The sequence below is a fragment of the Phlebotomus papatasi genome, chromosome 2, assembly GCF_024763615.1.
Source record: "Phlebotomus papatasi isolate M1 chromosome 2, Ppap_2.1, whole genome shotgun sequence".
Taxonomy (NCBI): domain Eukaryota; kingdom Metazoa; phylum Arthropoda; class Insecta; order Diptera; family Psychodidae; genus Phlebotomus; species Phlebotomus papatasi.
In genome coordinates, this window is record NC_077223.1 from 43605852 (window position 1) to 43633308 (window position 27457).

Here is a 27457-nt window from a genome sequence, read left to right on the forward strand (position 1 = left end):
AAATGTATTACGGAGTTATATTTATTCAAAAACACAAGAAAATTTAGTCATTACGAAGCTTGGTATCGTATGAAGCGTGTGTACTTTCCCCCAGGTCGTATCCTCTAAAGTCTAATATGTAATTTAAAATCGCAGTGTTCGGTGCTACCCCGTGTTCGGGGGTTCCTCAGTTTCCCCACAGAAGAATTGATTTCTGCACTGTTTCTATCCAGATCACCTTAATATTATTGGAAGTATAAGGAAATGCGAAAATTTTGTTAATTAGGGTAAGGGCTCATCATTTTGTCTAGTTTCTTATTTTGGACACTGTGGATAAAACTGGACACTAAAAATAAATTGATTAAAATGGTGGATTTTTATTCCAATATTTGATGAATAATGAATTTTATCTAAATATTTGTTCTTTTTGGAAGATTTTAACACTAAACACATTAAATTTTGAATATGATTTGAGTTGAAATTGCTTTGTTGAAAATTCAGTGTGAGCAATTGCTTACGAGAAATATGACAGAACTTTGTGTTTACTTCAGTCTTATTTAGCTGTGGTGAAGTACTAACAATGGTTCTTCGCTTTTTTTGAGTGATATTATTGAATATTCATTGAATATTGTGTTGATTCACGTTAGTGGTGATTTGTATATTTGACATGAAGTGAGATTTGCCTTGTGAATTAGAATTTAGTGTGAAAAATGGAAAATTTTCTAAGACGTTCACCAGTGAGGTGATAGTCCTTATTTTGGACCGGTGTTTTTTCACGAAATTTCGTGAAGTTTTAGCTTTTGTGATGACTAGGTTGAACAAATACCTGGAGAAACAAATGAGCATCATCTCTACGAAAGAGATGTAGTGAGAAAAGCCTTGAAAGGCTCCCGGAAAGGCCAGGGAATGAGCGAATCCGCACGTACTTGGAATACCGAAGTCAACTCACTTTAATGAATGATATGGAAAGTTTCCGGGCTTCTTGTGACATTCTACGTTTCCCTCACATGAACAGGAAGAGAACTTGGGTCATGAAATGAAGTAAAATGGGCATCCTGTTGAGGCGGATTAGCTGTCCAAATTTACAGCCAAGTTGTCCAAATTAATAACCAAGCTGTCCAAAATTCGAGTCAAATTCAACTCCACATATTATTTTATTTTTAAACGTATTAAGACTAATTTTAGTAAAAACAAAAACAATTAACCCTTGCCAAGTATCTAAACAACCCTTCTGAAAAGAGAGTAACAAAAAAAGTCAATTAGTATTGAAAATATCGCACTTCAAAGTTGGAACATCGATGCTTATAAGCAGACTGTCCAAAATTATGAGCCCTTACCCTATTGCGTAATGGTTCTAAAGTGTCACTATTTTTGATCTATTAGGGGCGTGGCCTATTTTGTAATGGGTGTCAGTTACTTATGCTGTCAGATAATTGGTCAGTTACTCTTGCTGGTTTAGTAATATGCTAATAAAACCATTCAAAATTATTTAATTGAAACTAATAAATTAAGCATTAGATATTTAAGAACTTTGTTACCAATTATTAGAAAAGGGGCGGGACTTAAAGTGAATTTCGGGTGAGTTTTATGTCAAACGGCGGAATGAGATACATCTTGCCTTGACATTTCAATGTTGTAAAAAAAATCCAAAAATATTAAATAGTTAAACATTTGGGTAATTGGTAATAATTACTTTGCCTAAAAAACTATAATAAATTCTATAATTACCAAAATCATAAAAATTGATAAATAAAAGGCGACTATTTAAAAAACAGAGAAATCACGTGGTGAAACATTACTGATCAAAATATGAAAGTTATTTCTTCTAGTCAACAATACAGCGCTGTTTGAACACTCCTCGTAATTGAATTACAAAGTATATACCAAAGTATCATTTATGCATCAATTCAATCATCGATATTCACCATCAATTAAATTTCTTTGAATTTTCAACTCTCTATTTTTTACTTTTTTTCGTGACTAAACAGAATTTTCCTTGTATTTCAGCTTTTGCATTCGAATACCTCAAATTTAATTCATCCATTTGAGATGATTATATAATTTGATGATAATTTTTGGGCACGACAATTTCCTTATTTTAGGATCACAGTTTGCAAAAAAGAAAAAAAAACTGATGATATGTTGTGTGTAAGATCATTGAAATGTGGAATTTGTAATTATTGATGAAAAGGAAAGATAAAAGGAAGAATAGAGATGATAAAAAAAATTGCACAGATGAGAATGAGACCATATTTGAAATATGGTAAAGAAGAAAAAATAAAGATTATATCCCTAAAACATGATGATCTTGATTAGATTTTCAAAGAAAGGAAAAAAATAGAAGATAAAAAGAAAATGAAGGAGAAACATTCTGATGATGCAGTTTGTAACTTGTCTCATTTTTCATTGGTCTTTTCTTTAGATTTTTTTAAAATTTTTTTTTTATAGTTTTGTAAAGTCGAAGAAGTGTTTTGTGTCTGAAGGATGTATTTCAGATGAATTTGTGATGTTTTCTATTGATTTTTATTTTAATTGTATCTGTATTTGGATATTAGGAAATATAAAAGTAAATTATAGAATTTTTTGCAAATTCAAAAATTGTTGGAACCAAAGTTTTAAAGAAGATTGTTTGAGAGGAAGAGGGGAAAAAAGAATAAAATTCAATAGAAAAAGCACAATTTTATCGAAATACAAGAATGCTTCGTGTGATTAGATTAAATCTAGTTAATTTATTCAATAGACTTTTTAATTTTTTTTTTTAATTAAATAGGATTTGAATTTTAATGATAAATTTATGGCGCTACTGTGGAAAATATTCTCTCAAAGAACTTTTTGTCTTAAAATGTTTTTGGGAAATTGAATGGGTCAAAATTTTTATTTGCTGTAAATAGTTTTATAATTTATCAAAGGAAGCAAAATTTTTCAGCACTGAAAAAGAAGAAAAATATTTATAGAAATATTTTTTCCGTATTTTGTGGGATTGTTTGAAGGGGGAAAAACAATTGGGATACGTGCAATTTTACACAAAAAAAAAATAACAACATGAAAAATTTACTACAAATTTTTAAAGACTTTTTTGCAAAGAGGAACCTAAAAAAGTTTTTTTTTTTTTTTTTGAAATTGCAGATAATAAAGATTTGAGGTTATCTCTCGCTTTTCACGTGTTACCACAGCTTTTTTTTTGAGTAGGATAATAAATTATTTTCCTTAAATAGTAGAAGAAGAATTAAAAAAAAAAAGATGTTTTAGGGTGAAAGAATAAAATCGGACAAGAATGAATGAAGAGAAAGAAATTGAAGAAATTTTTGGGAAAGACAAGGAATTGACTTTATTAAAAGAAAAATTGAGCAGTGATCAATTGAAGTCATAACTTTTCACTTTCCTAAATGCGAAAACACATTTTTTTGTTGTTGAAAAACTTTCGAATGCAATTTAAAAATAATTTAAAACATAAATAACAATATGATTTATTGTAGGCTTTTAAGGGTGCCATAAAGTCTCGATGTGTTTTTTTATTGAATATATTTTTATGTGTTGTTGTTTATGATTGTTTTTTTTATTTTCCAATTTTTTTTGTAAAAGAATTTGTGATTTTTTTTATGTTATTTAAATATTTAAATTACTGCAGATATATTTATTTTTTACCCTCACAATCTCCTTTTTTTATTTTTCAAATTGCATTATTTATTAGGGGAAAAGTTTATATTCAAACTTGTCAAATTTATTGGTCATTGCTCAATTTTTTTTGGAAAAAAAGAAATATTTTTAACTCTTTTTTGAGGACTAATTAAAATGCTATGTGCGCCAAGCGTTTATCATAAAAGAACATTAAAATCAATGATATCAGATTTGACGTGAAAATAAAAATAATTTCATGAATAAAACAAAAAGATACAAAAAATAGAAAAATCTGAGAGAGAAAAATGCAAAAGAATGATAATTAATCTAGTCTTGAATTTCACAATAACTGAAAGGATTAAAAAAAGAATGAGAATGTGCAGGATAGAAGAAAAACAATCTATAGGGCACCCCAAGAAATATTTATGATTTTTTTTAAGGTTGAAAATAAAAAAAAAATTAACACATTGTAGGCAAAATAAAACCTTTTTTGACAACGCATTGAAGAGGAGCTTTTCGTAAATGATAGAAAACAGAAGCGAAAATTTTTATTTGATATTTTCTCGATGAGAAAAAAAGAAATATTTAAAAAAAACATATATTATACTAGAAAGATTCTGAGATCAGATAAAAAAAATGAAAGATTGAAAAAGAAAAAAAACTAAAAGGTTAACTCAGAAATAAAACCGTTCGATATATAGTCTCCCTCAATTTCACAAGAAAAATTTTAAAAAAGAAAAAAATCCATTAGCTAAAATACAAAACAAAAAAAACTAAGAAAGGAATCTTCCAAGGAAAAAAAAATTATGTAGGTAAAAAAGCAAATTTTTAATCAACTTTTGAAGGCCACTGTGCCTAAGTAAGACAAAAACAAACAAAAAAAAAATAACGAATATTTTGTAAAAGAAGAAAAACGACAATTCATATATGCGTACATGAAAAAAAAAGAACCCATAACATGAGAGTTCTCTAAATTTCCCATTTTTCACCAAAAAAATAGACAAAAAAAAGAATGAAGAGTATCAATAGGAAAAAAATATATATAAAGAAAACCACTTTCTGTAACTTATTTTTTAGAATGTGGAGCGTGCTTAATTTTTTTCAAAACCAAAAATTATGACAATATGTTGGAGAAATGATTTTTTTATCACTTCTTTGAATTTTTCTTTTGTCTTCTCCATTGAAAGAAAAAAAAATTACTGAATATCTCATGCAAAAGAGAAATATCTCTAAATCCCTCTCAGGAACTGTATTGAAAAATTAGCTCCTATTGGACTATATTTTTTTAAGAGTTCCTAGATGCAAAAAAAACAAGAGCTGTGAAAGAATAATTTCTCCATGAGACATTCCGTATTTTTATAGTAAGATATTTCACTTTTTTTTATTCATAGCAAAAATATTATGTTAATTATTCAATATTTATATTTAAAAAAAAAATATAGCACAAAATTTGACAATGAATGAAAGACGTGAATGAAAAAAACATATCTTCCAACCTATTTTCATAATTGGATACCTAGAAAAAACCATCAACTAATTTATTATAATGGAAACGATAAGTGGAATTTTGTAAAATAATCATTTTCCTAAAGACTGCGGTTAAAAAAAGGGGAGAACACATTAACATTGAACTTGTGTCGTTATGTGACAGGGTTATATGACAATTTTGACACCTAAAGAAACTTTAAAAAAATAGAGGTAAAATGAACCTAAATGGCGATCAAGTAGCTCTAAGATTGAACCGTGAGCGGTGATCGGCAAATAATGTGCCGATCTGAATCTCAAAATCGGCAGATCGGCACTACTTTGCTAAGAAATCGGCAGATCGGCATGATATCGGCAAATTGACACGAGATTGACAGATCGGAAGCATTTTTGGAAAAAAATATAGACAGATCAGCGGCCTTTTTATTTACCCCTTGAGATTTTCAATTCCCTGTCACAAAAACCGAAATTGTACTTGATGTACCGAAAATACTGAAATATTACTATTTGTCCTGAAGCATAGAGCTAGCAGTCAGACTAAAAGTACAAGTCAAAAGATGGAGCTCGTAAGATTTTCGGCTTTTTTAAATCGGCTCTTAAAATTCGGCTCTTAAAATTCGGCTCTTTTAAAATCGGGCTACTTTTAATTCGGACGGTAGTTAAATTCAAAAAAAAGTTTGTTAACATTTTTCAAGTTTGATTATGATTATCAAATGAAGCAAATATACTCAAATTTGCCATGGTTTATCTTAGTTCTGATGTGTTTTTGCAATATTAAGGAGTTTTCATGAATTTTACCATAAATATGAGTATGTAAACTCATTATGTGTATGCAGATGAACAAAAAATCGTTGCAATTCAAAAAGTTTGTTGCCCGAATTTCTCTCCAATTCGAGTGACATTTCGGTCCCAAATGCCCGAACTTGAGAGAGTTTATTGTATATAGGCCTGATTAAGTCCGACAGCCAAACCGTAAAAAGAGTGAAAATAAAAAAAAATCGTACTAAACTTACGAACTTTTGAATGACTCGTTAATTCAAAGTTTATTACGTTTCATCTCTACGATTAGAAAAATAGGCAATTTGAAATTGAAGAACTTCAGATTATCAATCAGCAATCGGAGATCGATTTAAAGATCCAAAGTTAAAGACTGATCTTAGAAATGACGGGAAAATTTTGAAAGTTAAAGGTTTCCTGACTAAGGATCGATACAGGTTAATAAATCAATGTTAAAGAGTCTTTAAACGAAATCATTTCGAAATATGGCCCACTCTGCTAAGATTCGATGAGTCTCAAGTATCTCACAGTGATTTTATTTCAGAGGTGAAATCTTTCTACGATTTGCCATAATCCCCTCATGTGTGTCTCGGCTAAAATTGAAAATCAGACAAATTGTACAAGAAAATTATTAAATTCTAAATTAATAGACTTGGAGAACTTTTCTAGAAGGAAAAGATAATTAAGTACCCGTATGACAAAAGGATTTTGTGTAAAAGTCCCTAACGTAAAACATCTTAGGTACAAAATTTTTTTTAATTTTAAATTATTTTCTTGGAAATTGGACTTTTTTCTCCTATTTTTAATTATAATTGAACGTTATAATTGTGGAGGTCAGAGCGAAAATGGCACATATCCTATGTTTAGGATATGTGCCATTTTTGTTCTGAGCTCCACAATTATGTAACTTATCTTCGAAGGTGGGTTTCTGAGCTAAATTATTATCATAATAAGGTCCAATTTCATTTAAAAATAATAGGGAAATGTAGGCATGGTCCGCACATAGTGAACCTTCAAACAACGCTAATTTTCTCTTTGTGTGCAAAGAGCTAGTTCTTAATTTCATAGCCATAAGATAGATAATTATTAATCTTATGAGTTGAGATGAGAAATGACGAACTACCTCTTTGCAAACAAAGAAAATTCGCATCGTTTGAAGGTTCACACTGTGCGAACCATGCCAACATTCCCCTAGAGAAAACCTAATTTCAAAACTGATCCAATTCAAAGATGCCCCCTGTCTACGTACAGATTTTTGTAAAATATTTCCAATATAACATTTTTCTCGTTGAGGATTAGCAGAGGTAAAGCTCAATGATGGATTTTAATTTTTAAATAATGATTTCAAATCAGAATATATTTGATTAAATGGGTCTTCGTTTCTGATTTAGTATAACTGTACGAAATTTCGGCCAGCTTACAATATCGACCACCTCTTTTATTCGTCAATTTTCCATGAATTTTTAATTTTTGCATACTGTAGAGATTATGCAAAGCAAAAGAAAAAATACAAACGAATGAAATTATGTGAAAAAGATTTTGAAAGAATTCCAGAAGGACAAGGAACAATGAGAATTAAAGTGTCCGAAATATTACCCAGAACAATGTCTACATTTTTATTTATTTTAAAATATATTAAGAATGAGTTTAGACAATAAACTATCGATAAGGTTCCAAACAACACTCCTTTAAATATCCTGAATAATATGGATTTTATTTTTCTGATTATTCTATATTAACTTTATTTTGATGAAAATATTTCACAATGTTATGGGGACTTTATGTCAATATGTTTGTAGAATACTTTAAGGTTTTACTTTATTTTTTTCTTTCACCGTTTTAGAACACGAAATATTCTCACGAAATTATTCTAAAAATTTGAAATTCGAAAAATAAAGTTTGTTAACGTCGCAGTTCAATGATTCATTTTACAAAATTCCACCAATTGATTTCTGTCTTTTTTTTCTAAATGAACATTCCATTTTTATCATGTGACTTTCAATGCACATTTTTTCTAGAGAGACACTTTTTTGTCCATCCAAAAGATTTTTTTTTAAAAAACATAAAATTTGAACAAATTTATTGAGACTCTTTTGAAATGAATTTTACTTTTTTCCTCACAAAATAATAAAAAGAAAAGATAAATTTTAACATATGTAGAATATTCTTAATTTTAGACTCAAAATATATACAACACATTTTTGTAGAATTGTGCCTTTTCACAATTGAAAAGATATAAGACAAAAAAAATACGGTAAAGATGGTAAAAAAAAATAATTATTTTTTAGGAGGGAAATTTTATCAAAAATAAACTCAATTCCGACACTTCAACTGAAAAATAATGAAAAAAAACATACACAGAAAGAAGAATCACTGAAGGTATAAATGGTTAAAAGAAAAAAAAAATAGAGAAAAATTGCACAACTTGGCTATTTTTCGCATTTCTTTCTTTTGTTAACATTCAGTATAAAGATGGGAAATTCTATCTAGCAAATACTAAACCTTAAGTGACGGAAGGGTTAAATTATTTACAAAAGAACTTTACCATAATGGGGGAAAAAGTTGAAAACATAAGAATTAAAAGCACTGTAGAGCGATGTAAAGTTAAAAAAAACTGCGGTTTCAAACCTTCATTGAGGAGAAAATAAATTTGAAAAGAAAAATAATTTTGTCTTGCGGGAAACTACAATATTTTCTTGATATATTTGGCACCTTTTTTCCACACAGTTTATTTTTGCCATCAAATGCAAAGGTGCCAAAAACAGTGTAGACAATGCAATCGGACAGTTTATACAGATAAGAAAAATCGAAATTTTTGGTTTGTTTATTTTTGAATGATTAAGAATGAAGAAATTTTTTATACGACTGTTTTTACAAGAAATTAGAAGAAAGAAAATCAACTGAAAAAATGGTTAAAATCGTTAGAGAAAATTTTGAAATGGGGTTTATTTGGATCATTGATTTGATAGATTACGGTTAGTTATATCGGCCATTTGACGTTACAGGGGTATAACTTCTCTAGAGAAATTTATTGTAAGTTGATCAATTTTAAAATTCCTCTACCTCTTTTTTTCTGTAAAGAAAAAGCGATAAAAATAAGGAAAATGATAGTAAAGCTGTGTCATCCACAATGAACTTCCGGATAGAGTTATGCCCCTGTAATATTGAATGGACGAAATAGCCAGTAAATGCCACAAAGAACAGTTAGGGTAAGTGTGCCAAATTCCGGCCAACTTGCAATTCCGGCCACCTTTTTTGTTCCTCGAATTTTCATGAATTTTTAGTTTTTACATACTCCAGAGATTATACAATGCAAAAGAATAACAAAAAATGTAGCTTCGACAAACGAGAAGACGTGAAAAAGACATTTGAAGAATTCCCGAAGGGCAAGAAACTATGAGAATGAAGGTGGTCGAAATAGGACACCAAAGTTATGTCTACATTTTAAGAATGATTTAAGAATGATTTTGGAGTAAATAAAGACGATAAACTGTCTACAAGGTTCTAAGCAACAATCCTTAACTAGAAGGAATGAAAAAAAATTAATTTCTATTAAAGATATTATATTTCAAACTTGAGACTGGCGCTTGCATGCAACTATGCCGAAATTTGGCACACTTACCCTACAGAAGAAAAATATTAGAAATGAACATTTCACATCGCAATGAAGGCTAAATTCTGCTCCAAAAGGTAATTTTTCTGCAGAAATTTGTAAATTCAATTGAAAATTTGTTGACTCTGACTTTTTTAATTTCTAATGGGTCCGGCAGACTTCAAATCAAAATTTACATAACTTCTAACACGTTTTTCATATGTCTATCTCATTCTTTCGCATTCCAAATTCGATTGAGCTAAATTCAATTTGTTGTGATGTTTAAAAGAAGAAGAAGAGTATGAAAGAATGAAATAGACATGTGCAAAATGCATGAGAATGAAAGAGAGATTCCAATTTGGACTTCATAAAATTTTCGTGATCTAAAAGGAACCAGGGTACTTAAGTGTACCAGAGCAATAATAATTCCTTTCTTATTGCTCCAACACAACTTTTAGATCACGAAAATTTCATGAAGACGAAATTCGAATCTGTGTTTTTAGGCACTTAGCATACATCTATCTCATTCTTTCATACACTCCTTATTTTAAACATCAAAACAAATTCAATTCAGCTCAATCGAATTTGGTATGCACAAGAATGAGATAATGGCTCCGCCACACCTTTTAGATCAGGAAAATTTCATGAAGTCATAATTTGAATCCCTTTCTTTCTCACGAACTTTGCATATGTCCATCTCATTCTTTCGCATTTTAAATTCGATTGAGCTAAATTGAATTTGGAGTGATGTGAGAGAATGTGAGCAAGAAAGAGATTCGAATTTCGACTGCATAAATTTTTCCTGATCTAAAAGGTGTGCCGTAGCCATAAACATTTACAAAACGTGTGAACAAAAATTGGATGCGAATTTTGACTTTATGAAAATATCCTGATCTAAAAGGTGTGCCGGAGCCATTATGGCACTGGTACACCTTTTATATTGGGAAAATTTCATGAAAACAAAATTCGTCTATCCCACTCTTTTGTACTCAACATTCGATTGAACTAAATTTAATTTGGTATGACGTTTTAAAGAAGAATAAGAAGACTGCGAAAGAGTGGAATAGACATATGCAGAACCTTTGATAAAGAAAGGGATGTGAATTTAGATTTCATGAAGTTTTCCTGATCTAAAAGGAATGCCAGAGCCATTACTGATTATTTAAAATTATCGCTCTAGCACACCTTTTGGGCCAGGAAAATTTCATGAAATCGAAATTCACATTTCTTTCTTAAACGTTTTTCACTCTACTCCGTGATTTCGTATTTGAAATTAGATTGATTTAAAAGGTGTTCCAGAGCCGTTAGATTTCCCAATGAAGAATTTTCCCTCTCAGTTTAGAATCTTGAATATCGGTCGTGATTGTGATCATCTTTAGTTGAAATGTCCTTTTAAAAAATTCTCCTTTGTAATTTTTACAAACTTCTGTAGATTCTACTTTTGGCAGAATATTGACAAGTGTTTAAGGTGTCAACAAATTTTGAGATAATTATATTTAAAAGGAAAAAAACTACATAGTATGAAAATATTGAGAATATTTTACATATTACAAAAGAAAAAAAAGAAGCATTAAATAAAAAAAGGGAAGAATGAGAAAAAAGAGAATGCTATTAAATAAAGACTAAAAACTTAAAAACAAATATAGAATGAAAGAGAAGAGAAGGATTGATATTTTTTTCAATTTTATGAAAAAAATGTTCCAAAGTTGCACTTTTTAACAAAAGATTAAAAAAAATATTCTCAAAAATAAATAATTAAAAAAAAACAAACTGAAGGATTGTGCGCAACTCTCAAAATGAATTATTACATGAAATAAAACAAATAAAAAAAGAAACAGTGAGAGGAGGAAACATTAGAAAAAAGAAACATTATTTGTATTAAAAATATATTAAATGAAAGTGGAGAAGCAAGGAAAAAAAAGTGAGAAGAAAGGTGAATATACAAGACAAACTAAACTGAAGTAGAGACGGTAAAGTACGTTTATTTGTAAAAAAAAAAACAATCCCGACTGATAACAACAAGAATTAAGAAAAATATATTTAAAAAATAAAGTAAGATGATGAAAATGACAGGAGACAATTATCTTGAAAAAAAAATGAGAAGAGGAAGAATTAAAAAAAAAAAGAGATGAGAGATCGAAGAAAGAACCTCTTTCGTAGTGAAAATAAATTTTAGTATAAATAAAAAAGAAATGATGAAAAATGCACTGTAAGTGAAAAAAGTAGAATAAGTAATTTTATTGCTGATAAAAAAGCGGGGAAAGTATTTAAAGAAAAAAAAAGTAAGTGGATTTTTGTTTGAGTTTTTTTTTTCCAAAAAGAAATTTTGTGGTGCGCAACGTAGTTTTTTTTTCTGAAGAAGAATCTTCTTATTTCTTTTAAGAGAAAAAAATCTAGATATTTAAGAAATTAGGGTCATCTGCAAAATTTAAAAAGAAACTATAGAAAACTAGCAGATGAAAAGTGAATTATTTAAAAAGAAAATACTGTTAAATTTAAAAAATAAGAAATTTATTGAGTTTTTTTTTTGTTTATTTCAAGCAAAAGAAAACTCAATGAAGAGAAAAATCCACAAGAAAAAAAATTCCTCAAAAAAAAAGATGGTGAGAAATTTACATTTTAAGATTAAGGAATAGTAAAAGAAAAAAGAATGATTAGAAAAAACACGCTAAAGATGAAAATATAGTTTTTAAAAGATAAGAGCAAAAAGGAAAATGATGGAAAAAAATCGTAGATGATTAGACTTTTAAGTGGAAGAATGGAAGAAGGAAGAGGAAATCTTTAGGTAATTTAAAAAAAAAAATGAAGAATGAAGGAAAGAAACTAGTTTTAGGATTAAATGAAATCTTAGGGGTAATAAGAAGTCTTTTCTTTTTTTTTGCGATAAAATATTTATAAGATGTCTTCTTTCATTTCTTCTGTGAGTCGATAAGAAAGAAAATAAGTAATTTATTTGTAAAAAGGAATTTTAAAAAAAAAGAGAAAATGAGAAAAAACTGAGACACGCTTCCGATGAAACGCTCAAACTCTATCAGTGAATAGATTGAACATTGAAATCTACCATTTAACCTATTTTTTTCTTGATGTGTTTTCCGTAAAAAAAAAGATCACAGAGAGAAATTTCTAAAGTAAATAAGAGGTTATGTTGCAAAATGACATTTTATTGGGGGCTGAATTTAGGGTTACCTTAAATATTCACAAAGGAAATTTTGAATTGAATTTAAAAAAAAATATATATACAAAATTGTGAGCAATATTTCTGCAATTAAAATATTTCTAGGTTATGTTGCATTGCATCTAGGTTATGTCGCATATCCTAACCTCAACATTTACAATACAATCTCTTGTCTATTAAAATATTTTTCACACAAAAAAGTTTAGAAATTGACAACGGTCTAAGTTCAATGTAAATTTTTCTGAAATAACATAACCGTAATTGAAAAAAAATCAAAAGAAAATAATTTTTTTTTTTAAGAATTTGTTCCTTTTTTTATAAATAAGCAAACTTTCGACAAACAAGATTGTAAATGTTTGTCATAAGTTTGACAATTTACAATTTTTCATACTTTTCTCATGCTTTTTTTTCTTGAAAATCTTGAATTTAATTGTTGAGTTCGGGGTTGATCCCAAGACGTCCTTTGGCAAGATTCTGAATTTGATTCAGCCACCTTGTCCTAGGTCTTTCCCGAGGTCTCTAACCATTAATTTTTTTTATAGGTGATTGATTCTGAGACAAATATGTAGATTTTTAAATCGTTTCAAAACAAAAATTCATTTGAAAAATCATAATGATTTTGAGTTTTCTTATTTAGTTGAGAAGTCGACAATACTGACCAGACCATAATCTTAAAAAAAAATTGATAGGACGAAACTTTAAAAAATATAAACAAATTATAAGGTGTGTCCGCAAAATAATTTCTCAAAAGGTACAAAATCGTAAGACCTAGATAATCTATTTGGATGAAAAATTAAAAAAAATGTTAGGTTATGCATAACATAACCTAGCAAAAAACCGAAATTTAAAAAAATCTCAAAATATTAACTGTTCTTTTCACATTTTGTACTAATTTTCTCATTTAGTAAAATGGTTTTGAGGTTAGCAAAGAGAATTTAGGGTTATTTATTACCTTACCTAGAAGACTAATGTCTTGTTACAATACTAAATTTTTAAGTACAATATACCGAGCCCTCTTTGTGTTATAAATTCTAAAATTTATAAAACGTTTGTTTCTTAATTTAACAAGAACTTAAAGACCATTAAATATGGGCCGAATTTTTTAATTCATTGAGGATAGAATTTGATATAAGTAGGTTTGGAGACAACATTAATAAAGTTATTTGTGGATAATTCATCCTCAAAACGGTACATTTAACGATTTTGCTATATAAAAGTAAGCAGCTTGAATGTTTGAGGTTAGACTGGATAATAACCTAAAATTTTTCACATTAACCTTCAAGAAATACTTTTTTCTTATTTGAGAAACAAATAACAGATTCGAAACGTTGGCCAATAAGAACTAATTTAATAATGAGATATCAAAGATGGATATTCCAAATTAGACATCGTACAAATAACAGGGGTGGAATAATAACTTTTCGACACTATTGAATCGATAGTGTCGATAAATCTATATCTGTTAGGTTAAGTGCATATTGACCTTTTACGCATTATTGGGCTACTCATTGTGACATTCTTAAAAGAAAGAGATCGTTGATAAACATATATATCGCTCCTTGGAAATTACAAGGGGTCAACTTACTTTTTTTGCGATTTTGAGATTCTAATACACTTAGAAAGACAATTTAATAAATTTTCAGATGATATAAGTAATTAAATTTCGTTATTAGAAAAGCTTTTCAAAATTTTAATCTTTTTGATAACTTGCATAATTTTGTTTGAAGTAAAGGGGCACAAAATATATTCATCGTTCAAATCAGGGGCATGACGTTTCCTATTTTTCCCATATGTTTCTAGCGTGCCGAAAAAACTTTGGAGTTTATTCGGTGTTTTCTGTCATTGTGGAATGAATTAGCAAAAAATACAATTACAAAATAAAAGCCAATTTAATATGGAATGGGCAACCGAAAACCCCAAATTGGCGACCTACGTAGTTTCGGAGATATCTCATGAAATGTGTACGAAAACAGGAAAAAATTTACACTAAAACTGGTCGCATTTTTCAGAGCTAATGTCACCTCCCTGATTCAAATTTTTATGACACAGGGGACTAACTAAAGCAAGTTGATCCCGTGTCATTCTAATTTCTTGAAAATTTGCGCATCATTTAGAACGACAAGGAGCTAACTCATAAGAAAAACATATTTTGAAAGGTAAAAATATGAAAGTTTGATGTTTATATTAGTGTGCTCATACAAATAGAAAAGAAATAAATTGTCTTTGTTCAGTCATTAAATTAAGATACTTATTTACACAAAGTTGAATCTTTCATGCTGTCTCCTAAAAAATGGCCGAAAATTGGTTGGCCCCTTGTAATTTCCAAGGAGCGATATTATCTACAGGAAGTGGAGCCATCATTTGATTTTTGCAGAATCGATAGTCGATAGTATCGAAAATAAGTTATCATATCACCCCAGATCTTTTTAATCTTGTTTATTCGAGAAGAAAAGTAATCAAACCTTAAGGCCCCTTAGGTCTTTTGTACACTGCACTGGGAGGATTTTTTGTAAAAAAAAAATTAAAGAAAATTTCTCAAATTTAAAAAGGGAAATTTTTGCCGAATATTGCTTCCAATATGTAGAGCCCAATACGTTTTAATTTAATTCAATCTACAGTCAAGTTCCTCAAACTCGAACGATACAATGCTTGAATTCAAAATGCTTTTTGAGGTTATGTCAACAGAATCAAGTTTAAAATTCAATGACGAAATAAAAACCATTCTTCCTCGCTGCTTTCTGTGGATAATATCTTATATTTACCGAAAGTGCAGTGGACTGTGACCGCCTCCTGTTCGTAAGCTTTTTTTTACTTCTAGAACTTAAGGATGGCCTTTACCGATCCGATCTACCATGTCTGACCGGTGAGAACCGTTCTTGAACATTAGAATTAAAGAAAAGCTTAAGAAGAGAAGGGTGTCAAAGTTACTTATCGATGACAGTCACCCGGATCTACGGTATATTGAATAAAAAGAGGAATTTGAACATTTTGGAATTTTAGGTTATGTTAAAAATGTCTTTTTTGGTTATGACGCTTTTAATAAAATGTTATTTGACAGCATAACCTCTTGTTTTTTTTTTATGAAAATGTCTCAATAATGTCCAACGCACAATAACTTTTGTTTTGTAAACACGTTTTTATCATTTCAATGAGAGTGAATGAAACAGAGATCTAGTTATCTCGTTTTCTCTCATAGGAAATTTTGAAAACGTATTTACAAACAAAAGTTATTGTGCGTTGAGCATAAGTGTTATTTTTTGATGAATTTATGATTAATTCTTTTCAAAATGTAACATGAATAAGATAAAAAAAAATGAAAAAAAAACAAATCACTAACCTTAAGAGTTTGAAACTTCCATTGTGAAGAATGTGCGCGGGCTTCCACCTTGTGTTTACCCATTGATTTCTTCCTTTACAAAACAGAAAGATAACATAAAAACTCCAATTGCAAAAGAAAACTTTACAAAATATAGAGAGAAATTAAATTTAATGAAAAACAATCTTTCTGGTTCTGTAAAAAAAATGGTGTTAGAGGCCCATAGTATTAAATTTTAGGAGAAAAAAAAATAGTTTTTAAGGAATTAAAAATCTTTCAAGTTTTTTTTTTGTCAAAGAATTTCCGTTTTTTTCCTTCTCTTGAGAGTTAAGTAAAAAAAAAACTACCGCCTAGTCGTAAGAAATGAAAGAGAAAAGATGATGAAACACGTAAATTTTAAGGATGAAAAAAAATGAAGAAGAGAGAAGAAAACCGATAAAAATCACTGATTCCAGTGACTAAAAAAAAAATATAGAAATTGAAATGAAGAAATTGATAGTGCGTAGAAATTAGTTGATAAAAGGAATAAAAAAAAACATGCTGTAGTTTTATAAAATCTAGACATTAGTTGAAGTAGAAATGTAGATTTTATTACTATTAAATTACCATTAAAACAACAAAAAAAAAGAAAGGAAAAAAAGAATGAGAAAAATTAGATAAAACACAGAATACACTACTAGAATTTTTATTGCTGACACACACCAGAAAAAAATGTTAAAAGATCTTTTTTCACCCTCTTCTCATCCACAAGAGGAGTAGCTTAAAAAAAAGAAGTTCGTGTGGAAAGAGGGGAAAATTTTCTTTCAATGCAAGAAAAAATAAAATCCAATGAAAAAAAAATAAAAATTCACAGTAGTGTTAAATTATTTTTTCTATCATAAGTGAAGAGAGAAGAAGAAAAAAAGCTCAGAAGTTAAGAGATTTTTAGCATTAGATTTTAAAAGAATTAAAAGAATGAGAGAAATGTTGCAAGATTTCTTTGAATAGTGTTCTTTAAAAAAAAACAACAAGTGAAAGCGTCGATACACACAAAAAAAAACTACACACACTTGTAAAAAACAAGAAGTAGATGGAGACGATGAAGTCTCTCAAAAGATTGAAGAGATGAGCAAGAACAACTTTTTAAATTAGCTATGTAATTAGTTAGGTTTAAAATTTAAATTGAATTTTAGTCATTCTAAAGAAGAAAAACTGAGAGAAAGAGAAATAAAGTAATTGAAGGAAAAACAACAACATTTTCTTCATGAAATTTTTCTTTTATTCACCAAAAAAAATAAGGAATTCAAAAAAACAGAGGGAATCTTACATGCTAATTTATGGAATTAATTGGAGATTTCAGCAGAAAAAAAAACGGCGGAGGAAGAGTTCAAAAGTAACTGGGATAGATGCTTTAAAAAAAGTTCAATAAGTTCATGTCGGCAAGTTCAGCGTCAATCTGCCTAAATATCTAAAAGTTGAATCCACCAGGCTGAGTATTTGGTGTCTCAGCATCAAACTTGAATGCTCCATTTTGTTCAGCGGGTTTCAGGTCAGCAGCCTCACCTTCCTGCACAAGGGACAAAAGAGAAGACATCAGATAATTTGTTTTTAAATCTTTCACATCTTTTTGGGACTCTATGTGCGCAAAAACATTTCTCACTCGCTTGAAATGCAGTTAATCGCAGCAGAGGGCAGTGGGGCACCTTTGAATTGGGGTAGTTTCACGCATGCATTATTTTCGAAAATGAAGACTTAGGACGAAAAATACAGAGAGTTCCGGCTTGAGAGAAAACGGACTGAAAGAATTTGATATGAATTGCCTACAATTGGGAGCTCATTTATAAAATAATTTTTATATTTCCCCTAAATGTATGCAAATTTTTTCCACACGTAAATTTGAAATAAGTTTGAAAACCTTTGGCGCTAAAATTAGGTCGAAAATGTTTTGCATACATCACGGCGTTTCTATAACTTATTCCAAAGATATCTCCTGCAGATATGCATTTTTACTGTGTCACTGTAGTTAATTCGCGTTTTTTTTCGGTCCCGTAAAACTCTTTCAAAGCGGAACTACCTGTAAAAAATTAGAAATGGTCTTGTGTATTTTCAGACAGTCGAATTTTTAAATTGGACTCTCGGCCACCATATTACAGCTCCGTAAGAAATTATTGACCTAACGATTGCTTTGTACATCCATAATACGATTTTCGGTGAAAGATCTCAAGTCTTACCGAAAAGTCGTCGACAACCGAAAAGGGATCTAGTAGCCGCATTAATTCGGTTTTCCAGATGTCCCTTCCAGGATAGTCTGTGATCAAGTAAAATACCAAGGTATTTAACTTCCTTGTGAAGGACAAGTTCCTGCCCAAATAGCTTGGGTAGTCTGAAACCTTCCAGTTTCGTTTTTCTCGTGAAAATGGTTAGTGAGGTCTTACCAGGGTTAACTGACAGACCGCGAGACCTACACCACCTTTCCGGGCACTAACGCGGCTTCAAAGAATGGCCTGTCTTGCGATAACAGGGACCATAAGGACAGCGCCAACCGCTGCTCTGGAGGTCATGTTAAGCTTGCTTCCACTACCGATTTTCATAAAGTCGGAAGGGAGCATGGCAGCTCTGAGGTTACGCTCAGCTGGAACTTGGAAGGTTGGTTGTCACCCAGCAGGCCATACGAAAATACTCGATAAGCCTGTTGCTAGACATCCAGACCTTCTAATGAGGGATGACTTCCACATTGAGGGAAGACTACCCAAGAAATCAATTAAAGCAACACTTCATACGAGGGCTGATTTATTTTTAAAAACCAATTTTGAAGCTAAATTACATTATGATAAGCCTCAATTTCTTTTAAAAATAAAAGAAAACGAGATGGCAAAGTGTTTCAGCTTTGCATAATTCACGAACTCATGAGATAGTGCTTTATGGGAATGAGTTTTTCGCATGATTTTCGGTACTAACTGGTCTATGAGAGATCAAATTGATTCATAAATCACAAAAAAAATTTCAAAATCAAAAATTAGTAAAGAAATGATCAGTCTAGCAGTAAAGATTTATTCCAAACTGTCATAAAATGAGGGCTTTTAGGATTATTGTGGGAAAAACCAACGTGATGCTGCAATCAACAATAGGGAAATCCGGAAGTCGTCGGGAAGATGTTATTGATTGCTTAGGATTATTAATTTTATAGGTCCTTTGCATGAATTTCCTCACTGCCAAATTTTGCAGGCTAAATACTTTCGAGAATCAGCCTGAGTGCGATTGTGCCCTAGTAAACTACAATGGAAAATGCTTTAAAATGAAAAGGTAAGTGGATTTTATGTTGTTTGCGGATTTCTAATGTTCATATTTTGGAATTAGTTTCATAGAGATTAATACAATGGATGATTCCCAAAATTTAGGTCAATATGTTAATTAAAACCGAATAGGCCGGTCAATTTTCGAACGTTGTTCTCTTTTAGCTCGGATCAGGGGTTATCGAGAGATTTACCTATTTTGTTTGACAGATATAATCTGCGGCTACAACATACTAAAAGAAACAGATAATCCTAACCGGCTTATATAGGTGAGATTCTTAACATGAGCTAACTCGGAATGCATGCAAATTCGATTTAGAGCTGAAGTTGGGGTACGCCATTCAGTTATACTCAATCAAATTCGTGAAATTATACAACTTTTGTATTTAAACCAAAATATCAAAGATTTGGATGAACTGGCACAAAAGTAATATATGGGTGAATGTAGACCAGAATGTTCTCTACAATTTTGCCGTAGAACTTGATCTCTTCGATTAATCAGAAGCCGAGATAATCGAGGTTGTTTGTTTCTGAACTCGTTTTTCGACCAGAGCGCCCCAAGTGTTCATTTGGTGAACTTCAACTATATGAAAGAATTGTTGTATTTTGTGAGACTTTCCATTTAAAACTCTATTTTAAGTGTCTTGGTCGAGTAGAAGCAGTCAAAATGGTATCTGAGTGGTTTCAAAGCGTTATTGTGGGAAAAATCAATTTTTTCACATTTCACCGGGAAAATCGGAGAGATAGCGTAGTCTGAACGGAAAGTGATGTATGAACGAAATGTAGACACAAATGTCCTCTACTATTATGTCGAAGTAATCATTAAAATCGGTTAAGCACGTATCGAGATAATTGAGGTTATGTGATATTGAAATTGGTTTTTCGACTGTGGCGTCCTTGGTGTTGGTCCCACGAAGTTCAAATGTTCTAGAAAGTTGTAGGGTGAAGTAACCACTTATCGCCACTTTTAGAAAAATGTGAAATTAATTTGATTATAACTTTTGACCCCAAGAAATCTCAAATTTGACACAAAGTTACTGAGATGTATTAACTCCAGATTCGTCAAAAAAGTAGTACTCCAATTTAATGCTGAACTACTTAAAAAACTGAATTTTATTAACAATGCAAAAATAACCACTTCGTCGTCAATTTTTGCCACTTCTCGCCACCCTCTTGAAAACGTTCAAACTCGATTATTTTGGGCAATATTATGCAAGGAATACATTCAGCATTTCTTGTTCCTCATGACCACCTTATCATTACTCACTTTAAATAATTTGTCTTCGGTTTTATTTGAGAAATCACATTATTAGAATATTGCAAAAAGTAAACAAAGCAGATTTTACAACTGAGAATCTACGACGTGAAGTTAGCGTAGCCTATTAAAAAGCAATGGCGGCGACAGGTGGAAAAAACAATTCGATACATTACCACTTTCCGCCATGCCTCATTTTTACATAAAAATAATATTAAATGAAATTTTAATAAACTGTATACAAATTTTATGTATTCTAAGAATGTAATTAAATACGCACCAGACAGATTATTTATCCAAAAACGTAAATTTTGTTCGTTGAAAATTTGATCGCACTTGTTATATTTGGTAAGAAATATTGGATTCGATGCACTTGCTTAAAATATTGCTCTAGAAAATGATCAAAATTTTAAATACAAAACGAACAATTGATATTTTTCGATTCTATACGTAGCAGCAATAAAAATACAAATAACTTTGCGGCTCATTTATTTCATAAATCGTGGAAAATAGCGATTTCAATATAGGTGGCGAGAAGTGGTGATTCTACCTTAGCATTTTGTGAGATCCTTCATTTCAGCCCTCACTCATCAAAATCGGTCAAATAGAACCGGAGATATGATTTTTTGAATTTCGTGAACTTTGACCCCATATATCTCCGGTTCTGTTTTAACCACAGCGCACATTTGCACCATTTTGGAAACGTCCTAGACTGGACTACAACATACAAAAATTTCATTAACTTGCACAATGCCGTTTTTGAGAAAAATGAGTTTGAAGGGGAAGTGGCATTTAACGAGAGCTTTCCAAGACGCCCTCACTTTTTAAATTCTGACAATTAGAACCGGAGTTATGGCCATTTTAAGAATTGTTTTTTGGACCCTTATTGGTCGGGTTACGGGGATCAGGGGACCTTTAGTTTGGTACTGTACTGATCGAAACCTCCAAGACCAAGCTATAACATACCAAAATTTCAGACCGATCCACGCCATAAGAATGGAATCATTGAAATGTAATGGAATTTCTGTACGATTTGGCATTAAAGATAAGGAGAATTTGATCAAGTCGTAACGGCGTTATCACACTTGCACATTAAAATTTTAATGTGATTCACATTAATTGTCGCTTGTGAGCGTTCAAATATGTTATTTGTGTCATTGAATCACTTAATATTTGGGGTTTTTCTATTTATTGATAAAGAAGTGGACTTGGCCTGCAAAAATAAGTTTAAATTTACCTAAAGCAATAAATATTTTTCACATTAAAAAATTAAAGAGAAAATCGCATTAATTTTTCGCATTAATGCTATAAATCAATTTATATCAAATTTTGCGGGCCAAGTCTACCTTTTTATCAGCAAATAGATCAAATTTTTCAATATAAAATGATTCAAACACACAAATTACACATTTGGAATCTCACCAGCGACAATTAATGTGAATCATATTAAAATCTTAATGTGCAAGTGTGATAACACAGTAAGGGTTTTCTTTGTTATGAATTGAAAAACTTACCGTATCAGCGAAGTATGAATCCAAGATGGAAAGGGCTTTCTGGTAGATTTCGGTATTTTCATGATTTTGCAGAGCCTCAAGTTTGTCCAGTCCACCAACTTCTTCAATTTGAATACACATAGCCTCACGTCCGTCAACTTTGTCAGCCACCATGAGCAAATTGAGGACACCCTGGAGCACCACCTTCACCGTCTTGGAGTCCTTGGACTCCATAAGATCGCAGAAGGGCTTGAGGAAGTTATAGTTACGCAGAACGTGAAGAGTTTGCTGATTCGAGGCACCTGTGGTGAGATTCGTAATTGCCCAAGCTGCTTCCTTCTGCGACTTGAAATCTCCCCTGGCCAGGACTTCAATCATATCTCCAATGATTCCAGCATCAATGATATGCTGAATCTGCCGAGGATTTCCTGCTGTAATGTTACTCACTGTCCATGCAGCCTCCTTGACAATACTGGCCTTGGGATAGCGCAGTAGCTTAGACAGACGAGCAACGGCTCCAGCTGAGATGACAGCGTCTGTCTGGGAATCAGTTCCTGTAACAATGTTGCCAATACTGCGCAGCGCTGGTGTGATAATGGCTGGTTCCTTGGCGTCCAGAAGCTCACAGAGACGTGGCACGCAGCCGGCATCCACAACAGCCTGAATCTTGGCATTATCGTCGTCAGTGATATACGACAGTGCCCAGCAGGTATCACTAAGGACCTGAACCAGTTAAAAAATCTACTGTTAATTTTTGTTCTAGGACGGAAATCTAGGTTCCACTTATGAAGGGGTCACTAAAGATTCCGAGTCATTATCTCTAATCGTTTGAGCTCTAATGTACATAATGGATCGAAGGAATTAAACGGAGTATACGACCTCGTATACCTAATTTTTCACCTTAAGGCTATAATTCTTGCGAGCAACACATGTGCGATTGCAATTTAGAGAAATAGAATATTCCTTTGAATTTCGAGTATCAGAAGAAAGAATTCTACTCCCGTTTTGAGTATTTTAGAATACATGCCTTGTCGTCTGAGTAAGATCTTGTTTTTTTGGATAGGGGAGATAGGAACAAAAAGACACAAATCGAAAATTTCAAAATTCAATATCTTCAAAGATAGAAAAAAAGATAGCGGCTAAAAATTTTTTCCATAGACTTTCTTCAATGTCGTAAGTCTCTTAGAATTCGAACAAGGAATTTAGAAAATAAAAAAAAAATATCGAAATTTTTAGCTCGATTTTTGAAATATTTTTCTTGCAAAAGATATCAATTTTTACCTACTTATCTTCCAAAATTGATACACTGGTGAATATTTCCTAAATAATCTGGGTTCAAATCCACTATCTATTTTAGAATATTACAAAGATTCTTTTCTCCAGAAATTATTTTTATGAAAAACGACCACATGGGGTAAAAAGTAACAAAAGGCTTGGAGCAGAATGTAACAAAAACTGAAGCAATTTCTGATGTCTCACGGCGAAAATTGTAAAATAGTTTGAAAAGCGCTTTTGTCGCTTAGATAGAGAAAACGGTGTTTTACCAAAGTGTAGAGGAATAAATTTCCTATGAAAATATATAACCTATGTATGTTTTTTAAATTTTGCGGAATCCCGTAATATAGCGAATCAAAATGTGATAATATCCCATGGCTGGTACTATTTGCCCCAGCATTTTTGACCTTGAGACCTTTTGAATTCAAGAATTGACCTATTGCGGTTCTGACTTTAAGATTGCTTCATCAGCAGCGACGGAGATGCAGGAAACACAATGGGAAGAGAAATCACAGAGGAGTTAAGGTTTTTTTTTCTGAATCTTCTCTTAGATTAGATGATCTTGATCTCTTTAGGCCAGACGAGGAGTATAGATCAGACAGGAAAATCGATTTTATCGTCAAAATAATCCTGGAGATGAATAAACCGGGCAGTTGAAGATTGAGTATGGAGTCAACGAATACAGAAATGCGATCACATTTGCGAATTCCGAAGACAAAGCTCAAACATGAATTAAATGCATGACTCAAGACGATTTTGAGCCTTTCTTAACCCTTTAAGGATGAATGGGACACCGGTGTCACAAAAACAATAACCAATGCTGACCAAAACAAATGTTTCTGCTTTTGGGACACCGGTATTCCACTCGTCCTTAATGAGTTCAGTAGCGATTCACGGCCATTTCAGATATATCAGGGATTCCAAGACCTTTCCAGAGACGCCATAAAAATCCAAATTAGTTTCTTATATGAACACTGAGAAAAAAAAACGGGGGTGCGATAAACTTTTTTCCTCGTAACTTTAACACTTTTTAGGTGTAAAAATATATCAATATTTTTTAATGTTAATTTTACACATCTTTAAGGGTAAAATTAACATGAAAATGGGTAGCTTTAACCCCTAATACACCTAAAAAGGATAATATTTACAACGATTTTGGATCAATACTGCAAAGTAAAATAAACATTTCTGGAATGTTATTTTAACTTTTTCGGATTTCTCTTAGTGAAGAAGTAGAGGAAGGGTAAAGTAAAGGTCATGTTAATGACTGTCCAATTGGCTTATTAGATGCCACTTCCGACGAAACAGTTTAAAGATTTATGCCCTAGAATACTTTCGACTTAAGTTGATTTTTAATTGATGTTCCTTATGAACTTTCGCCACCAAAATCCATCTCGACTGAAGTATAAGCCTTAACTGTAAGGCGAAATCACTTACACGAATTTGTTCCCGACAATGGGAACAAAAAGATTCCCCATTTGAGTAACAATTTCGTTCAAAAAATTACCTCGTCCACGGACACCGAAAATTTTTGGAACAAATATGTTACAGATGTAGGAATAATATTGTTATAAAGAAAATGTACCAATTTGTTCCTGACAGTGGGAACAAAACAGCTGAGTGCAACAAATCCTATTCTAACTTTCATCTTTTCAACTATAAAACGAAATCAACTCAAATGTAGACATTCCATCGTATCAAAATGGTTCCAAAAGAAAACTCTAACAAAATTCTAACTACATTTCGTAGCAAAACTGTAAAGAAAACTCTTTGGAACAAACAAATATCTTCTCTAGGTACAAATTGATTCCAAAAAAAATTGTTCCAAGGAAAACTTGTTCCAATATTTTGGTCAGTGTCCAAAAGTTTTTATCGTGTATAAAAAATTTAGGTCTTCAGCGATTAGGGCACGCGAGGGGGAGATTTATTGAGGATTTAAGGGGGACATTTTGAGGGGTTAAAATAAAACTGAAATACGTTATTGGTCTTTCGGTAGATTTCGAATAAATATCATAAATTAAGAAAATTCAATTTCATTTTGATGTTTAAATTCGTTATACGAGTTCTTTGGAAAAATATCCAACTTGCCCGTTCCGTGGTATTTCTCTAAGTTTTCCCCGCTTCCGAAGAAATAAAATCAATAAAAACTAAAGTTGTAGTAAATTATTTTTTTGCTTTAATTTTTCTGAGAAATTAACAAATTATTATATTTGAAACTAAACTTTATTTGAAGCAAAATTAACTAAATAAAGAAACTGTGGTATAGAAAATATATAAATATAATAATTTAGTACTGTATTTATCATGGAAACAATGACGTTTCCATTTGGAGTAGCGAAAAATTTCCATTTGGAGCAGGTTTTGAATTAGCTTAATTTACCCTGTTTCTGTGTCAATTCATAATTTAAAATTTTACTTTTTATTTTTCTTATTATTTTTTTTAATTTCAAGTTCTATTTGCCCTTTTCACAAAATATGAATATTCTTTAAAGATTTTTTTTTATTTTATTTATTTATTTTTTTTATTTATTTATTTATTAATTGATGTTTTTTTTATTTTTATTAATTTTTTAAATTAAATTAAATTAAATTAAATTAAATTAAATTATTTAATTTATTAATAATTTTAATATTTTTCATTAAAAATTTTCACAAAGAAAAAAATGCCGCAAAGGTAATTTTTGCTGCAAAAAAAAATTAAACTTGGGACTAACCTGTGAATCTTCGTGATGAAGAAGCCTAGCCACGGTCGGCAGGAGATTGCGCACGTGGTCAAAGGCCACAGCCGGAGGCTTGTTGCGGCAGAGATTGGAAATGAGCCATACAACATTCCTGAGGCAAGATAGGCTGAGTTCAGTGGTCAGGAGATGCATCAGAGCTGCCACCACGTGGTGATTGAGGACCGTGTCCCTAGCCTCAGCTCCATCTCCAGCAATATTCCCGAGTGCCCAAACTGCCTGCTCAGCCACATTGGCCGAAGTGGAGCCCATCAGGGCCACGAAACGTGGAATGGAATCAGCCTCAATGACCGCTTTGGTCTGCTCAGTGGTTCCTGACGCGATATTTGTGAGTGTCCAGGCAGCTTCGAATTGAATTTCCGGATGCTCGAAGTCACTCAGCAGCTGAACGCATTTGGGCACAATTCCATGGGCAATAAGTATGTCAATGGGTGGATTTCTCTCACGCGACAGCATCTTCCTGGCCGCCTGGACAGAATCAAAGCGAGCCTTGACGTCAGGATTTGTAAGTCCTGCGACAATCTGATCAAGGCTGATACTCTCATCAGCTTGAGTTCCCGGAACATCTTTCTGCGGCGACAGTGATTCATCCAGCTCGATATTCCTTCGCTTCATCAGCTGATCATCCTTCTTATTCTTCCGGAGCTCAACAGTTACCTCCTGACGCCGAAGCTTCATTGTCTGGCAAGGTACAAAAGAAAACTCCGTTATAATCTCAAAATTCCACAATTTCTCACCATTTTCTCACCTCATGCTTCGCATGGTTCTTATAGGCATTTATTCTATCGTTCTCAGGCATCTTTGCACCCTCCAGGATGATGAAATTCAACAAAAAAAGGTGTCTTATTCTCGGAAAAAACCAAAAAGCTCCAAGGAGTTTAACCTCAAAAACACTTTTTCCCACGGAACACAATAAAAATATTCCTAAAACAACAAACTGCTACTAATTTCTAATGTAACCTAGCACAGTGGATAGAATAGAAGAGAATTTATTGCCAAATACAGCAATTTTTGCAGGAAAAATTGAGATCAAATAGCTGATTCAAAGCCGCCTCGATAAACGAGATACTTCAATTTGAATTCGAAGAAAAGACCAACTGTCAAGGCAGCATCAGAGTGAGAAAGACATATATCGTGTGAATGAGATAAACATATTGAAATTGGAGTTGCCTGATTTCGGACCATTCGTATTTTTCGAAAACTGATCGATTTTTCGAAGATGAGGTTTGAGGATTGACTGAAAATTAAAAAAAAAATCGAATCAAAAAAAAATCTTAAATTAAAATACTCAAAATATACCACAGTCTCGATTATGTTCGAGCAGTAATTTTTAAGTCCTTCAAAGTGGATAAAGATGAAATATTTTTTTGATCTGTACTATAAAAACCATAAAAAACCGTTGAAAATTCAAATACTTTCTTTGTGTGTCCAGGATGATCAGTGTGTCTAGGCTATAAAACACTGAGAAAAATCAACAATAGG

General features: G+C 31.5%; 2 protein-coding genes across 20 annotated transcripts in view; one reads left to right on the top strand and one right to left on the bottom strand.

The window, feature by feature from the left end:
• Positions 1 to 17169, top strand: part of LOC129801201 (protein alan shepard) — a 110126-nt gene extending 92957 nt beyond the window's left edge. For all 19 annotated transcript variants that reach the window (XM_055846010.1, XM_055846012.1, XM_055846008.1 and 16 more), the window contains one exon: positions 1987 to 17169. The gene's annotated coding sequence lies outside the window, so the exon portion shown is untranslated. The remainder of the gene's footprint in view (positions 1 to 1986) is intronic.
• Positions 17170 to 17177: 8 nt separating this feature from the next.
• Positions 17178 to 27108, bottom strand: LOC129801205 (importin subunit alpha). The gene is made up of 4 exons (XM_055846034.1): positions 26724 to 27108; positions 25952 to 26656; positions 21984 to 22685; positions 17178 to 17488 (listed from the first exon to the last, which is right to left on the bottom strand). Exons 1-4 carry the CDS (start codon positions 26772 to 26774, stop codon positions 17390 to 17392), a joined length of 1557 nt encoding a protein of 518 aa, XP_055702009.1. The 5' UTR covers positions 26775 to 27108; the 3' UTR covers positions 17178 to 17389.
• Between the last annotated feature and the right edge of the window lie 349 nt (positions 27109 to 27457).

What these genes read in the sequence shown, in the direction of transcription:
- LOC129801205 (XM_055846034.1), bottom strand. Translation starts at nt 26,774, where the DNA reads ATGCCTGAGAACGATAGAATAAATGCCTATAAGAACCATGCGAAGCAT. An exon ending in AGAACCATGCGAAGCATGAG is followed by an intron (nt 26,657 to 26,723) that starts GTGAGAAAATGG and finishes GTACCTTGCCAG; the next exon opens with ACAATGAAGCTTCGGCGTCA. An exon ending in ATTCATACTTCGCTGATACG is followed by an intron (nt 17,489 to 21,983) that starts GTAAGTTTTTCA and finishes TCCCTTGTGCAG; the next exon opens with GAAGGTGAGGCTGCTGACCT.